Here is a 16,522-nt window from a genome sequence, read left to right on the forward strand (position 1 = left end):
AGAGTAATGCACTGACATGCTTCCAATTGATGAGAAATAGATTATAACACTCAAGTATTAAAAAGACTCCCTGTGAAGTCTTGCACTCTATGCACCTTTGGTGCAATGTTTGGCATCGCACCAAAGGTAAATTTTGCTACTTCAATAAATAAAGATATATTTGGGAGTATAAAAGATTAAGAAGATTTAGAAAGTTTTTTAACTTGGGTATATTATGTATTCAAGATACCAAGTAATTTTATATAAACGTGGTTTTTAATCCTATTTCTCAAGTAAGCATACAGACAAGTAAGTCAAGTTTGCGCCTGCACATAGTGCAAGTCTGAGGCAGCTCATGGTAAAGGTGAATTAAGCTCTGATCACTTTGCTTAGTATTTTTCCCTTAATGTAAAGCACATCCCCTTGCGGAGATGTATGATGCTATGCATTAAAGGCAATGGTCACTACCCATACCGGTTTTGACCTTTATTGAGGTCTCGTCAGTGGGTGCCAGACCTGACAATGCTAAGGTTGAAGTAATGCAGAGCTTAAGAATTTTACCTAAACAAGTTGCCACAAGGTGCTTGGACCTTATTAAATAAAATCTCAAGATGAGAGATAGATGTAGTGCCTACTCATGGTAGTGCCATGAGTTGCCTCAGACTTGCACTACGTGCAGGTGCAAACTTGACTTACTTGTCTGTTTGCTTACTTGGGAAATAGGATTAAAAATCAAGTTTAAATAAAATTACTTGGTATCTTGAATACATTAAGAAGATTTAAACAAAGCTCTGGAAATAATTCAAAATGAAAAATTTTCTGATAAAGGAAACCCCAAGAAAAAATGTTTGAAATTTCTACAGCAAATACAAATGGAAATGGAGACTGATGAAAGTTCTAACAAAATGAATGTAGTATGTTTTAAGGAATGCACACCAGAACACACCTGCATTGAGTGCAAATTGCCAGTTCATATAATATGTGGATTAGATGTAGATGATATGTCTGATGGGTTTGGCTCAAACAGAACTGTATATTTTGTGTAATAAAAAGAAAACTATTTTACAAGAATGAGAACAGACCAAAGAGGACTTAAGTTTACATGCAAAAGACTTCCAATGTTAGACATCCTAAAGCTTGTATTGGTTCTTCTGCACATATTAAAGTTTCAGAAGTAGACAGTGCTGATCCATTTTGGTAAATTATGGAGACTACCACCATGTTAAGAGTACTAACTTTAATTTCCTGAAGGTTTGACCTTCATATTAAGGTCATCTGGACATACACACATGTATATACAGAGAAACAAGTTATATTACAATTCACTGTATGCCAAAGTGTCTCTGGTATATATATCTGAACTTTATAATCATGCCCTGGATACATTATACAGAACTGACTAGAAAGAGCCTGTTCCTTACATTACTCTAAAACCTGTAAATTAAAGATGACAAGAAATTATATTCTTGATTTCATCCTTTGTCTAAGTGTAATGTAACTTTGCATGTGAAGTCACTTTATAACTGGGCTACTTGTATATAGAGGCTGATGACTTCACATCAATTGCTTTGGTATCCCATAATGTAATGCACATATCCTTACGGACATATATAATTCTATGCATTATCGGAAGAGCCACTACCCAGATTGGTTTAGAGACCTTTATTGAGGTCTCATCAGTAGGAGCCAGACCCAGAAGTCATAATGAGGTTGAAGTAATGCAGAAGTCATATTTCCATATACAAGTAGTCAAAAGATGTTACACATGTTAAAAGTTTTTTTCACTTGGTTATATTATGGGATACTAAGGCAATTGATGTGAAGTCATCAGCCTCTATTTACAAGTAGTCCAGTTGTGAAGTGACTTCACATGCAAACTTTGTTTGCTTACACTTGGACAAAGGATGAAACCAAGAATATAATTTCTTGATGTCTCTAATTTCTAGTATAATCAAGTGGAAAAAAATTTCAACTCCCAAACCTGGTATTTAAAGAAGCCTAATCATCTGCCCTAATCTCAACAATAATGGCTGCCTCAAAATTTCAAAAATATAGATGGCACATATTCAACCTGCATAATTTTTTGTTATAACAGGTTATAATTATTATTAAAACTACAGCACTCTGGAACCTTAGTCTTAATTGATTAATAACAAACCTCAGCCCATATTTTATTTACTAATTTAACCACCACTAATTCCGTATCATAAAAGTTAATAAGAAGTTGTTCTCTGGCAAAAACAGGACTATATCCTTGATATAGTTTATTATTGCATTGAAGATGTCATGGAAGCATCCTAATGGACAAAGACAAAATAAGGGATAGATGGGTAGAGTATTCGCAATAACTCTACAATCATGATAGAATAGATAAGTCATTGCAAGAAAATCTGGAGGGGGGGGGGGGCTACTATTCTTACCTAGGAAGTAACAAATGCCATTAGAAAACTGAAACCAGGTAAAGCTCCAGGAATGGATGGAATTATGGCAGAATGCCTAAAGGGTTTAAATGATAAGGCCATAAGATCACTTTCTGATCTATGTAACAAAATATATGAAACTGCCATATGATGTTAAGCACTCACCATTCCTATCAATACCTAAAAAAAAAATCAAAGGCAATCAAATGTGAAGTGTACAAACAAAGCAGTCAGATAGCAAAAGTTATGCTGTATTATCTTCCTAGAAAGAAATAAACATAAAATGAAACTGGAAATTAATGAGACACAGACTGGTTTCAGGAAAATAAAGGGACTAGAGAAGGACTCTTTAACCTTAGAACTATTATAGAAAGATATCTGGAGAAACAGAAGTCTATTTATGTTTGACAATGTAGAACATGAACAACTGATAGAATGCATCAAAAAATTAGGAGTAGATAGCAAAGATACCAGATTACTGGTAAATCTATATTGGGAGCAAACTGCCTCAATAAAATTTACAGGAGAAACCTTGGAGGAATTCCCAGTAAAGAAGGGTGTCAGAGATACTGAAAATATCTCCTAAGAATTAGCAGAATTTAAAGGAGTCAACACAGGAGGAGGCAGAGATATAAACTTAAGAAATATAAACTGCTGACGGAAAACAAAAAAAGATCTTCAGAACTTACTAGAAGAGACAGTGAAACTAAGTGAAAAATATGGACTTAATTCAACTTCAAAAAAAAAACAAAAATTAAAACCATGCTGGTAACAAGAGAAAAAGGGAAAATACCCAATACCCAGAGTATTTCCTCTGATCTTAATATAAATATTCAGATCAGAGGAAATACTTTAGATCAACTAGAGAGTTATATATTTGGGTCAACTAATTACAGAGAATGGAAAGTGTGATAATAAAATATTAAGAAAGATAGAAATTGCTGGATGAACCTTCATTAGCTTGAAAAACAATCTGACCTCAAGTGAAAATCACATAAAAACAAGAATTAGACTGTCCAAATGCTATGTGTGGTCAGCGCTGCTATATGGAGTAACAAGACATCATCAACATATTGTGAAATAAACCGAAAGCCTTCGAAATGTGGATCCTTAGAACAATCCTTAGAGTCCCATGGACTGCCAAAAAAACTAATTTAGAGATACAAGAAACGATTGGAGAAGAAAGGCTGCTGTTGAAAAACCATTAAGAAAGGGAAAACCACCTACCTTGGTCACATACTAAGACATGAATCCCTACAAAAAATACTTTTAGAAGGAATAATACAAGGAAAAAGAAGAAGAGGAAGATAAAGAACAGATGGGAAATATCAAGGACTGGACCCTTTTTGTCTTATGAAGAATGCAAGAGAGAAGCACAAAACCATACATGGTAGAAGTTCATGGTAGTCAACTTCCTGGAAGGAAATGACACCAGACAAGACAAGCAGTCAGATCAGTATACTAATGGTTGACCTAATGCTGTTTGAATTGCAATGTAGCTTGTGTTCCTGTGTGTGTGTGTGTGTGTGTGTGTGTGTGTGTGTGTGTGTGTGTGTGTGTGTGTGTGTGTGTGTGTGTGTGTGTGTGTTTACTCCAGATGATAATCTTAATGCGAAGGTCAAAACATCAGAAAATTAAAAGTTATTACTCTTAACACAGTAGTAGTTTCCATGATTTATTAAAATGAATGCTGATTACAGTATAAAATCAAAAGAAAGGCGGAAAAGGTGATGCTTACTCTGTATTAGCTATTATACTTGGAAAATTTTAGGATATTTTTATAAATTGGGTACCAGGAATGGAATGATAAAACACTTGTATACAAGGTCACAATTTGGTTTGTGAGGAAAACTTATTTCTCCTAAAGAAGTGCCACTAGAAAAAATATCTCTTTAAACGGTATCTACAGCCCAGTCAACTGGTAATATTATTATTATTATTATCCCAAGACCTCATGGAGTCAAAGCCTCATCTAGGAGGTCCCTTTTATCATACATACAGCTCATCATACTGTGCCTTAAACACGTTCAATTTCTCTGCAGATACAATGCTCTCAGGCAGTGCATTGAAATCATTCATAACTGTCCATGCAAAAAACCTGCTTCTCACTCCCTTGTTCACATCCTCCTTATACAGCTTCCAGGGCTCTTGTTCTCCCATCAGTGTTAATCCTATAACAACCCCTTACCAACTTGTACATCTCTATCATATCACCCCTCTTCCTATTCACTAGACTCTGTAAATTGCATTGTCCCAACCTTTCTTCATATTCAACATTCCAGAGATCAGAAACTATTTTAGTCAATTGCCTCTGGACCCTCTCCAACATCTCTTCATCCGTTTGAAAACCAGGTGACCAAATCTGTGCATAGCACTCCGTAGTACTTGTATAAGGCCTAATTAGGCTCCTTACTTCTACAAGTTAGTGTCCTCCTCATTGCCAGAATTCGTTGTGTTGTCATCACAATTTTGGCAACATGTCCTCTAAATTTTAGATCCTTATCCACCAAAAACCCAAGTTCTCTTATTTCCTCCACTTCCAACAATATATCCCCACCAAGAGTAAATTCTACATCCCATCTTTGTTTTCCAAATTTTAAAACCTTACATTTTGCAATTTTGAACTGGCATCCCCATGCCCATTCATTCAATCTCTTCGAGTCTTTTTGTAAGATCACAACATCTGCTCTACTCATAGTTCATCCCAGCTTTGCATCATCTCAAACAGCTGTATATTCCCATTCAAATCTTCCCCAATATCATTAACATAGCCTCATTTATAATAACATCCTGTAATGAAATGATCAAATCCAAGACACTCAATCCACAGGTGCCCTCTGTTTTATATACTGCCTGAGGTGGTTGGCCCTCAAAAACTCCAGAAATTCATTTTCTTTAATTCTGGTTGCTATCTCATCATTTCAATCTATATTGCTGTAATTAAAATCACTCATATGCATACCCTTTTTCCTATTTGATTAGCTAATTTGTTTATACATTTTTAGGTCTATAGCAACATCCAACTAAGTATTTCATTCTGTTCACCTCTTTCTCACACCGTACTGTGTGTGTGTGTGTGAAAAAGAGGTTGCATCTCTACCTTGTATGGACATAAATCTTTTTCTACCATCAACAGCATTAAACCTCCCCTTTAACCCTTTCTATCTTCATGAAATACATCATGCACTTCCATCTTTATTCCTGTTAGGATGTCATCCTCATCCAACCATGTCTCACTTATTCCAATAAGATTTGGGTGAATGAACTCAATCAATGCAACTATTTCATTTCCCTTGTTTCTTTCTGACACTTCTAGCATTCGTATACAAACATACTAGCTCATTCCATACCTTCCTTGAGCCATTTTTTTTTCTCCTTACTCATCCCAGAGCCTTCAAATCCAAATGTTCTCCCTACATCCCCATCTCTTTTTGTCTACGTCACATTTGTAACCTCTTGGAGCATTAACCTTTCTGATGTTGGGTTTCCCTGTCCCCCCCCCCCCAAGTCTTTTCCTATTTCTGTGTTTGTCTTGTGTGCTTGTTTTCTCATTCTCTACACTCATGCTGTCCACTTTTTTATTCCTAAGCTCCACTTCAGTTTCTCCTTCCTAACCCTCCTGTCCTTTCATATCACTCTGCACTCTCCCTTCCAGCACTCCTTTCTCTTCACACATTTCTGCTAATATATCATTCATAATCCTTGCTCTCTGCCTCATCTCATCACTGTTATATCTGGGCAACACACTGACTACCTTTCTATCACATTATTATATTTTATCATTCTCAACAACCTCCTGATATCCAATCTTACATTCTTCTTGTTCCCAGTGAAGTCATTTGTCTCTACTACCACTGCCACCTCTTTTGCTTGCTTACTTAGTTCTCATATCCATTGCCTCAATCACTCTATTTATTTTACCTCCCAGAAAACAAGCTTTGTGCATCTTCTCATTTACCACACCTCTAATAACTGAATTCCCATCATACAACACCATACAAAGGTCTTTCGTTACTTCTTTCATATCAACATCATTTGTTTTAGTTTTCTTCAATTTTCCATATATATATCTACAATTCTCTTTTAAGTGAAATGTGTATATAAGCAAAGATATCAGATTGCAAAATGCTTGTGTGAAAACAAATGTTTTTTTTTTAAATTCATAATGGGCAAACAAATGTCTCTTTTCACACTAATTATGTTAACATAATTTTTACTACTACATTCTTCATTTGTATTCATCAGACTTATAAATACATTTATGATAGTGAAAGTCAATCGTGTTCTTTATTTTAGAAATATAACAGACCATTGCAGCATTTTGGTAGCCAGTATATATATTTTATATACTTTAACTAACTCATACTACTTAATTATTCTATGGAGATCTAAATCAGATCCATTATTCTGTACAATACCCAGCTATTCTACAGAATAACTGAATTATAAAATGTCTTTTCAGTGGACTTTATGGAACTATAAATAAAGATACACATCACTTACAAAAAAAAAAGACAAAAGAATTAATTGTTAATATTGTGATTGTTGGGTTTTCTAGTATAATGATAATAACAAATGACTGTCTCTGTCATGTTGACCTTTTGGGTATGAGAATAGAATAGAAAAAGTTCTAAATAAAGAAAAAAGGGCTTTGCAGTCTCACAGAATATTCTGTTGTTACACATTTCATAGTAATTTTATATTTCTTTTCTTGTGACCTGAGTTTTCTGTTGTTGGTTGTAGCATACGACTTCTATAGTATATTGTGGTAAGTTTCACATGCTGTTTTCTATTAATTAAATTAATTTAGTTCACACAAAAAAGAGCAGAAATAGTATTCTATTAAAATTATCCTCATGTGTTTTAATTAATTTGTGTTTTATATTCAGATAATAAAAATATAAAAACAATTGTGTAGTTGCATACATGAAAGTATAACCCTTGGTTATAAATGTATGACCAAGGGTTGCCATGAACTTGTTTGGGGACTTGGTGTGCTACAGATCGGTGGATACAGAAGCTTCAATGAAAGTTTAACAGCAAAGCTCAAAAAGACAGAAGGATCTCTACTCTTCTCTGCCATTGTTCAGGCACTTATCACAACGGGGCATCAAGAGTTGTATACCTTAGTCGAGAAGGTTGCCACCTGTGACACAAACCATGCATTGACTGCTTCTTTGATCTCGTCATCGTTTTGAAACCGCCAGCCATCAAGGAAAGATTTCAGATGTTTGAACAGGTGAAAGTTGCTTGGCACGAGGTCAGGCCTATATGAGGGATGATGGAATTGTTCCCAGCCAAAGGTGGCAAGAAGCTGTGTTACCCTGGCCGTGTGTGGGCAGGTGTGTTCTCCATAAACCTCAATAATTTGCCAATGAATTTCAGCTGTACATTGTATAACAAAAATAGGACAAAACAACAACAACACAAAAACAGAAATCCATGATCTAAATTGAAAGAGTTGGAAGGTAGACATACTATTCTTGATTTTATACATTCACTCATAAAAACAGCAGATCAGAATATACACGGTATTGTCATTATGTTTGAAAATGTTGTTTAGGAAAAAAAGGAATTTTTAATATAAGATTACATGATGAACAGTGCAATTGGAATTAAATGATCACTAAAAAAAGTATTTACTTCTTTCAGTAAGGACAGGAAGTTTTGTATATGATGTCTTTTTAGGAATAAAAAATTGGGTTCCAAAAGTGGTAAGTAGGTATAATTCTCTCTCCCTTCAAAATAAATTTATATAATACATAATTTTACACAATCACTGTCCCTAAGAATTGTTAACTTACAGATAATAAGTGAAATCCCCCCTCCCCCCATTTTATGAGAAACCTATAAACAAATATAAACTCATTTAAGCTTTTGGGAACCAATTCATTTACTCTTGCTAGTATAAATAGTACATGTTAATTGTACTCACCAGATGAATTTGTTAAAATGCGATATCTCTATTTAATTTTTTAATGGTAATTGCCATCTTTCAGGCAAGAGAACATTCCTTAGTAATTTCTGACAAGAATTTGATCAGAAGTTCATACACTTTATAACCTACTTGTGCCTGTTTAGTTGTATTACACTTAAAAAAAGTAAAATAAAAAAAATTCCTTGAATTTTTTTTTTTTTTTTACCTTGTCTGAACCACAGAAAAGTTGTAAACATAATTAGGTAGATTAATGAATGTAATTAGCCAGACATGACTGAACTGGTAACTTCATAGATATGATATGTTTGCTTTAGCTAAAAACAGGGTAGAAGTCAGATTATTTCATTTCACTTCATTTCTAGGATACTGGAAATGAAGTTAGAATTTGAATATTGGTATTGGAAATGCACCAGTTATCAGCAGACTGGAACACTTGTCCCTTGTATAATACTTAGGAGCATGGAATAAACTTCTGGTGGATGTATAAAATATCTTCTTGAGTAGAAAAGAATGTTAAAGGAACCAAGCAGTGACAGAACCATACCAGAAAATTTTCAAGAGGAATGCAAAGAGAAGTACATATCAATACTTGAGGTAGAAAAATCTGCCAAACACTTGAAACGTGGAAAGCAGCTGGAGTAGATGATATTCAACCAGAAATGCTTAAGTATGGAGGTATAAAAGTTTTGCAGTGGCTACAGTGCATTATGAAAAGTGCAAAGAAAGACCAGATTTGCAGGACATCTTCTGAGAGGTTCTTCAGGACACCTGACAAGAACTATATTACAAGGAAAAGTTGAGGGAAGAGAAGACGTGGAAGACCAACTAGAGAGTGGTTCAATGACATCGTGGAATGGACTGGTTTAAGAATGACGGAGGCAATAGACAGAGAGAAACGGAGAAGAGCTGCTCATCTGCTGCAACCCTCTTACTAGAGGATGCTACCAGATGATGACGACAGTGCATAATTCAGAAAGATTGGGCAGAAGGTCAAATTCCCCATGATTCAAGTAGAGCTCTCATAGTACCTATCTATATAAAAAGGGGAATAAAACTGAATGTGAGAATTACAGAGGAATTTTTCTCTACTAAGTGTTCCAGGTAAGATTTATGCAAGCATACTTAAAAAGAGGTTCAGAAAGATTGTGGAAGAGAAACTTGGAGAAGAACAAGCTGGGTTCATGCCACACACAGGTTTCAAGATCAGATTTTCACTTTAAGACAGATGTTTGAGAATCGTGGGAATTGCAACAAGGATCTATAGTTAAATTTTGTAGATCTGGAACAAGCATACAGCAAGGTGCCCAGAGAAAAGCTTCTCAAAACACTACAGTTATACAGGGCGAATAGAACATTATACAGACATTCCAAGGATCATTTGAAAAGTTTGGTAAATATCCAATAGATAGCGACACAATTCATTTATTCATACCAGTGTCGCCATGTATCATCTTTTTCATGACCCCTGGCAAAATTTTAACCACGTGCAATGCATAGTTTTCATTTGGCAAACATTTAAAATGACTGTGTTCGCATTTTTCATAAAAATGGAGAAAAATGAGTTTCGTGCAGTGTTGAAACACTTTTATTCGAAGAAGTGGATGGCCATGCAGATCAAAGCCAAGTTAGATGCAGTTCATGGGAACTGCACCAGCATTGAAGACTATTTATTTTTGGATAAACGAGTTTAAACGTGGTTGTAAGTTCATCGAAGATGAAGCGTGCTCCGGACGCCCGACTGAGGTCACTACAAAGGAAATGATTGACAAAATCCATGATATCGTTATGGAAGACCGTTGAGTGAAAGTGCGTGAGATTGCCGAGATTGTAGGCATCTCAACTGAACAGGTGTATAATATCCTGCATGGAAAATTGCACATGAAAAAGCCGTGTGCTCGATGGGTGCTGTAATTGTTGACTGTCGATCACAAATATATGCGAAAAGAGATTTCAACGCAGTGTTTGGCAATGTTTAATCGCAATTCGTAGGATTTTTTATGTCGATTCGTGACTGTAGACGAAACTTGGATCCACCACTACACACCTGAGTCCAAGCAGCAGTCAAAACAGTAGACAAAGCCCTGTGCAAGTGCACTGAAAAAAGCGAAGACTGTTTTGTCAGCTGGGAAGGTGATGGCTACTTTTTTTTTGGGATTCCCAAGGAATTATCATGATAGACTATTTGGAAAAGGGTAAGACAATAATAGGGGTCTGTTATGCATCATTGTTGGACCGTTTAAAAGAAGAACTGAAGAAAAAACAAGTAAGATTGGCAGACAAAAAAGTGCTCTTTCATTAAGACAATGCACCATCCTACACTTCGACCATCACAATGGCAAAATTGCACAAATTGAGGTTCAAATTGGTTCCACATCCACCGTATTCTCCGAACTTGGCCCTGTGTGACTTCTTGTTCCCAAACTTAAAAATTTGGCTCAGTGGGAAAAAATTTTCTTCAAATGAAGATGTCAACAAGGCTGTCAATGACCATTTTGCACAATTTGACAACTCCTACTTTTTAGATGGGATGAAAAAATTCGAAACTTGCTGGACCAAATGCGTAGACCTTGATGGAGACTATGTTGAGAAATAAAGTTTTTTTTCCAAAAAAACGTGTTTAACTTATTTTTTTACCAAACTTTTCAAACACCCCTCATAGTCAATGTTTAAGTTGTCAATCAGCAGTTAGAATTAAAGGAAACACAGGAAGATGGTTTGATGTAAAATCGGATAAAACAAGGATGCACATTATTTTCAATCTTATTCATCATCTATATAGATCACATGATGAAAGAAAGTGGCATCAAGCCTGATATTACAATTGGAGATGTCAAACTTAGTTCTTTGCTTTATGCAGATGATGTTGTACTCCTAAACTTATCTAGTGTAAGTCTACAGGATTCACTAACTAAATTGAATAACAGCTGTAACAACTTTGACATGAAAATTGGTAATATAAAATTAAAACTGTGAAAATAGGCAGTAGAAGCATATAAAACTTCAGCTGCATTCTGGAGATCCTATAGAACAAGTAAAATATTTCAGCTATTTAGGTACAGTTCATAGTGAAGATGGCATGTTAAATCTGGAAATAGAAAACAGAATAAGCAAAGCTGGTATGGTGGGTAGCTGAATAAATTTATATGGAATGATAGAGAAATTAGCCAAAACACCAAACTACCAGTATAGAAGACAGTGTTTAAACCAGTTTTAAGTTATGGATCTGAGAGTCGGGTTAGAAATAAAGTACTTGATCAAAGACTGGAGACCACAGATATGAAGGTTCTAAGAAAAACTAGGAGAGTGAACTGATGCCATCAATGTCAGAATCATATTAGAAAGGAACTTGACAATTAGCATTAAATAATGATGTGTCAGCAGAGCTAATCTACGGTGGTATGGCCACTTAAATAGAATGGGTGAAGAATAATTAGCAAAACAGATGTTTGATGCCAAGATGACAGGAAAGAGATCCAGAGGAAGACCAAGATCTAGGTGGTTTGATTCAGTCAGAAGTGCCTTAGAAGCACAAAATATTAGATATGACAATATTGGAGTACTGCCTATCTAACTTATGAGGCCATGTAGCTTAACAGGTGCCTTGTAATCAGAGATATATTTGGAGGATTGCTTTTCTTTCTTTCTTATTCCTCCCCTCTTCTATCTTTTACGGTGTCAAGTTATGTATTCTTGTACCTGCAACCGTGCTTTATGAGGATAAGGTGGTTTAGTCCTATGCCTCCTGGTCTGTCCTATGTCTGTAGATGCGTGTGTTCATGGGGCCGGTTTGCGTGTTCTCGGGGGCAAAAAACCTGAGTTTCTGGGTGAAGAAAACTCTCCTACTGCTATATGAGACTGGCTAACTCACCTTTCATCAAAAGAGAACAAATAAAGGTTCCTCACATCACTGATGGGAATCGGACCCAGGGCTTCGTCTGTACTGACTTGAGCTAGAGGCTCTTGGAGAAGATTGCAATTCTTTATAATTTTTGAAATCAATCTGGCACACTTGTACAGTTGATGAAGCTGAACTGTTGTTATATAAACTTGCATAGTTTCTTTTGTGAAAATCCTATTACCATGTCTTTTTTTGCAACTCCCACCTATGAAAGGTTGTTGTTGTTGTGTGGTTGGGATTGGGATTTTTTTTCTCTATTTTTTATTATTTTTTAATACAGTTTTCTGTATTTTTATTTATTTTTTACATAATCTGAAAATTCCAAAGGACAAACATGGAACTTTTTCAGGTCTCCAATAACTGGAGCGTTAGTCCCACACTGGAATTCATCTCTCACCTAATCTTCTGTATTTCTAACGGTGTTCTGCATTTTCCACTTTAAATAATCACTTTTAGTGCTGGCTGTTGTGAAATACTTTCTGTTGCAACAGCTTCCATTCTTAATTCTATATAGATCAGTCATGGCTGGCTATACATGAGAATTAAAAATGAACTATGGACAGTGGAAGTCTTTACAGATAAAAAATAAATAAGCAATTGATTTGGTCTCAAGAGAAATAAAGAATCAATAATCTAGTAAATCTGATCATGTGTTATGTTACACATGATGTAGTAATATTAGGAAATAAAAGATAATTTACAAAGACGAGTATTACCACAAGATCTGTCAAAAATATAATATGAACATATCATTGCAATTTATGAGATTGCTAATTTGGCTGGTTCAAGCTTATAAGCAGCATAATTGATTATTATCATCTTTGTCTCTCCTCTGGATCTCTTTCCTGCCATCAAACACCTTTTTTGCTAACCTTTCCTCTCTCATTATCAGGTTAAATCAGGTATGAGCACCCTTGTCTCATACTTGATTTAACATCAAACCCTCTTTCTGCACCTTCTTGAATTCTTTCTGTTATTGTCATTTTTAATATAATTATGCCATTAATACCATTTGTTCATTCTTCTAATTTCTCTCAGAATTCTCATATCTGTGACTAGTCCTTGATCAAATATTTCATTTATAATGTAACTCTTGGATTCATAAGTTAAAATTGGTTTGAACACTGTCTTGTATACTTCTGGTTTAGTGTTTTGCTGATTTCTTGTTTATTCCATATGAATTTATTTAACTGATTTAACTTATTTATTTACCACACCACAGAGTGGGTGATGATCCTTCTGTGTGTGATCATTGGCACAAATAAGTCTTATTGTTCAGTTCCCTATTTTGATGTTTATCTATATCACTCTACTCAGTATTGTCTGTCATTCAAGAAGATAAATACATTTCCCTTTTCCTGATCATTATTGCCTGATATACACGATTAAGATAGATTAATGGCAGATATTTCGATTTATGTATTATGGATCTTTAATTAAATAATTTTTTTAACTGTGTATATGTAACTTTTGTAGAATAAAATCTTGTGTTTGTTATTTAGAATGATCTCACCTGTTTTTATGTTCTTTGTTTCAGTAACACCAATTATTTCAACCTAGTACTTCTCCTTTTCTTCTGCCAGTTCCACTTATTATCCTTTAATGCCTCTTACATTGATGATAATTTGTAGTTTGTTCCATTAGTTGATTTTCCACTGTTCACCCTAGTTTCCATGTAGACAGTGGGAGGGGAACCTTGATGCCCCATCCAGCTTGAAATTTCATCTTTTTGTATTGGTTTAAGCCAATAGTACAGTTTGGTCAGCTCAATTGTCATCCCATCCTCATTCATTTAGTCAATATTCAGGTAGATACCTGCTGATGAGGTGCAGCATGGGAAATTGAGGATTGGACTTAAGATCAGAAGAAGCCCTGCTCAGTTCTTCACATTCCTTGAAAGGCTATATGAAAGTCTTTTCTCTGTTATCTAGCTTTGCCCCTTAAGTGACATACTTTTAATTTATACAACTTATGCATCTAATCATGAATCACATCAGTAATCAAAGCCACCCATGTATTAGCATACTTTTTGTTATTCCTTAACCTTTTATTATTATTATTATTAAGAGAGACCTCCAGGGAGTCAGAGACTCATCGAGGGAGGCCACATACTACATACACCAGCTATCATACTTATTCTTGAATTCATTCACACTGCTTGCACTCACAACATCCAATGGCAATCCATTCCAATCACGCACCACCCTCTGAGAGAAAAATCTAGCCCTTACACCCTTCTTGGCAGCCTTCATTCTCAGCTTCCAAGGATGCCCTCTCGTCCTTTCCCCACCCTCCATAAATTGAAATCCTGTATGACCCTTTCAGCAGTTTCTAAGTCTTAATCATATCACCCCTCTTTCTCCTGTTTGCTAGTGTGTGCAATCTACAAATTCTCAACCTGTCTTCATAATCAGTATTCCACAATTCTGATATAATTTTTAACACTCGCCTTTGTACAGTCGCCTCTCCAATATATCAGAATCACATCGGAGACCAGACCTGCGCACAATAGTCCAGGCGAGGTCTTATCAAGGCCTTGTAAAGAGGCAAAATAACATCCTTATCTTTACATGTGAACATTTGTTTGAGCATTGCAATTATCTTTTGAGTTGTATTTACAATCTTTGCCACATGGCCCCTGAACTTCAACTTGCTATCTATTAACACTCCAAGATCCCTAGCCTCATCACTTTCTTCTAGCCTAATCCCACCAATATAATATGACATTGGATAGGTAATCATGCCGAAGTGAATGACTTTAAATTTACTGACATTGAACTGACATCCATTTTCCCATGCCCACAATTCCAGCTTATTCAAATCATTCTGCAAGGACTGCATATCAGCAGTATTCATGATTGCTCTGCCTATCTTTGCATCATCAGCAAATAACTGTATGTCGCTTGTCAAATCCTTCCCAATATCATTAATGTACAGATTGAATAAATAACAGTGGACCAAGCACTGATCTTTGTGGTACACCACTTGTTACCTTAAACCTTGCAAACTCAGATCCCCCATATACCACTTTTTGATACCTGTCAGTCAGCCATCTTCTTATCCATGCTAATGTATAACCCAAACCCATTTTCTGCAATTTATGCAGCAGTCTGTCATGTTGTATTCTGTCAAAATTTATTATATTTATATATATATATATATATATTATTAATTTATTATATATATATTATCATTTTTATTGCTATTTCCTCTTAAAAATGGAAGCTAGTACACATGAAACCAACTATAAGTGATTTAGTTTGCTTGGAAAACTCTTAAGCATAAAAAAATAGCTATTTTGCAAAGGAAATGAAAAACAAACACAAATTCAGCTTTACAAGGACAATGTGACAATGCTATGTTAATTGGAAAGTCAATTGTGATTTATTGTAATTATTGTAACTGCCACATCAAGCCAATATTTTCTGATGGGTGGAACTAAGCCTCTGTTAGAAAATCAGAAGACAGGAAAATTCAATATTGTGTAACTCTCTATATACATGTACAATATCACAAGTTAGCCACTTAATTTTGGAAATTGACTGGCTGGTCATGATTAAATGAATAAATGCTGTTTCAAGAGTCAGTCATTCAACATGCTAACCCATTCAAAGACTAATTAGGCATTGAAAGTTAGATAAGAGGATCTGTCTGTCTCTCTCTCTCTCTCTCTGTGTGTGTGTGTGTGTGTTTGTGTGTGTGTGTGTGTGTGTGTGTGTGTGTGTGTGTGTGTGTGTGTGTGTGTGTGTGTTTTGTGGCAACATTACTTACAAAAATTTCTTGCAGTACATTTAAAGATGGACCAAACATTAGATAATCCAGGATCACTGATATGGTCTTTTTTCATGTTATTTCAAGTTTCCAACAAGTAAGGTCAGCATTGTGTCTAAATACACCCACACTGGACATTGAAAATCACATACCACCTAAAGAGTTTTTTTACAAATCCATATCTCATTGAGATTTGAACTCGTAACCTTCAGTTGGAAAGTGAAGGATTTATCTTTTAAGCCACCTAAGCTGGCACATATGTTCATTCTATTTACAGCTATAAATTTTACTACTGCAGTGATATATTTGTAGCCGTAAGGAGATGCCGACAGCACTGTTTAATTTCATGTGCAAAATTTCCCAATATCTTTTAAGCTGCAACTTTTATTTAGGAAAGAGTTATTATGGAATTGAAAAATGATTCAGTTTTCATTTATGGTATCTGCTTCTTTTTAAAGTGTAACTTTTCTTTTGGTTGTTGATTTTGAAAAAATCAAATGTGGCAAATCGAAAATC

General features: G+C 35.2%; 1 protein-coding gene across 2 annotated transcripts in view; it reads left to right on the plus strand.

Moving 5' to 3' along the window:
- The window catches only part of mRpL39 (mitochondrial ribosomal protein L39), a 100,326-nt gene that overhangs the window by 41,639 nt on the left and 42,165 nt on the right, over nucleotides 1–16,522 (plus strand). For both annotated transcript variants that reach the window (XM_090397419.1, XM_090397420.1), the window contains exon 5: nucleotides 8,052–8,113. In XM_090397419.1, the coding sequence (XP_090253545.1) occupies nucleotides 8,052–8,113 (62 nt within the window). The remainder of the gene's footprint in view (nucleotides 1–8,051; nucleotides 8,114–16,522) is intronic.

Source organism: Typopeltis vanoorti, chromosome 9, assembly GCF_054136105.1.
Source record: "Typopeltis vanoorti isolate ZY-2024b chromosome 9, IOZ_Tvanoo_1.0, whole genome shotgun sequence".
In the NCBI taxonomy this organism is placed as follows: Eukaryota; Metazoa; Arthropoda; class Arachnida; order Uropygi; family Thelyphonidae; genus Typopeltis; species Typopeltis vanoorti.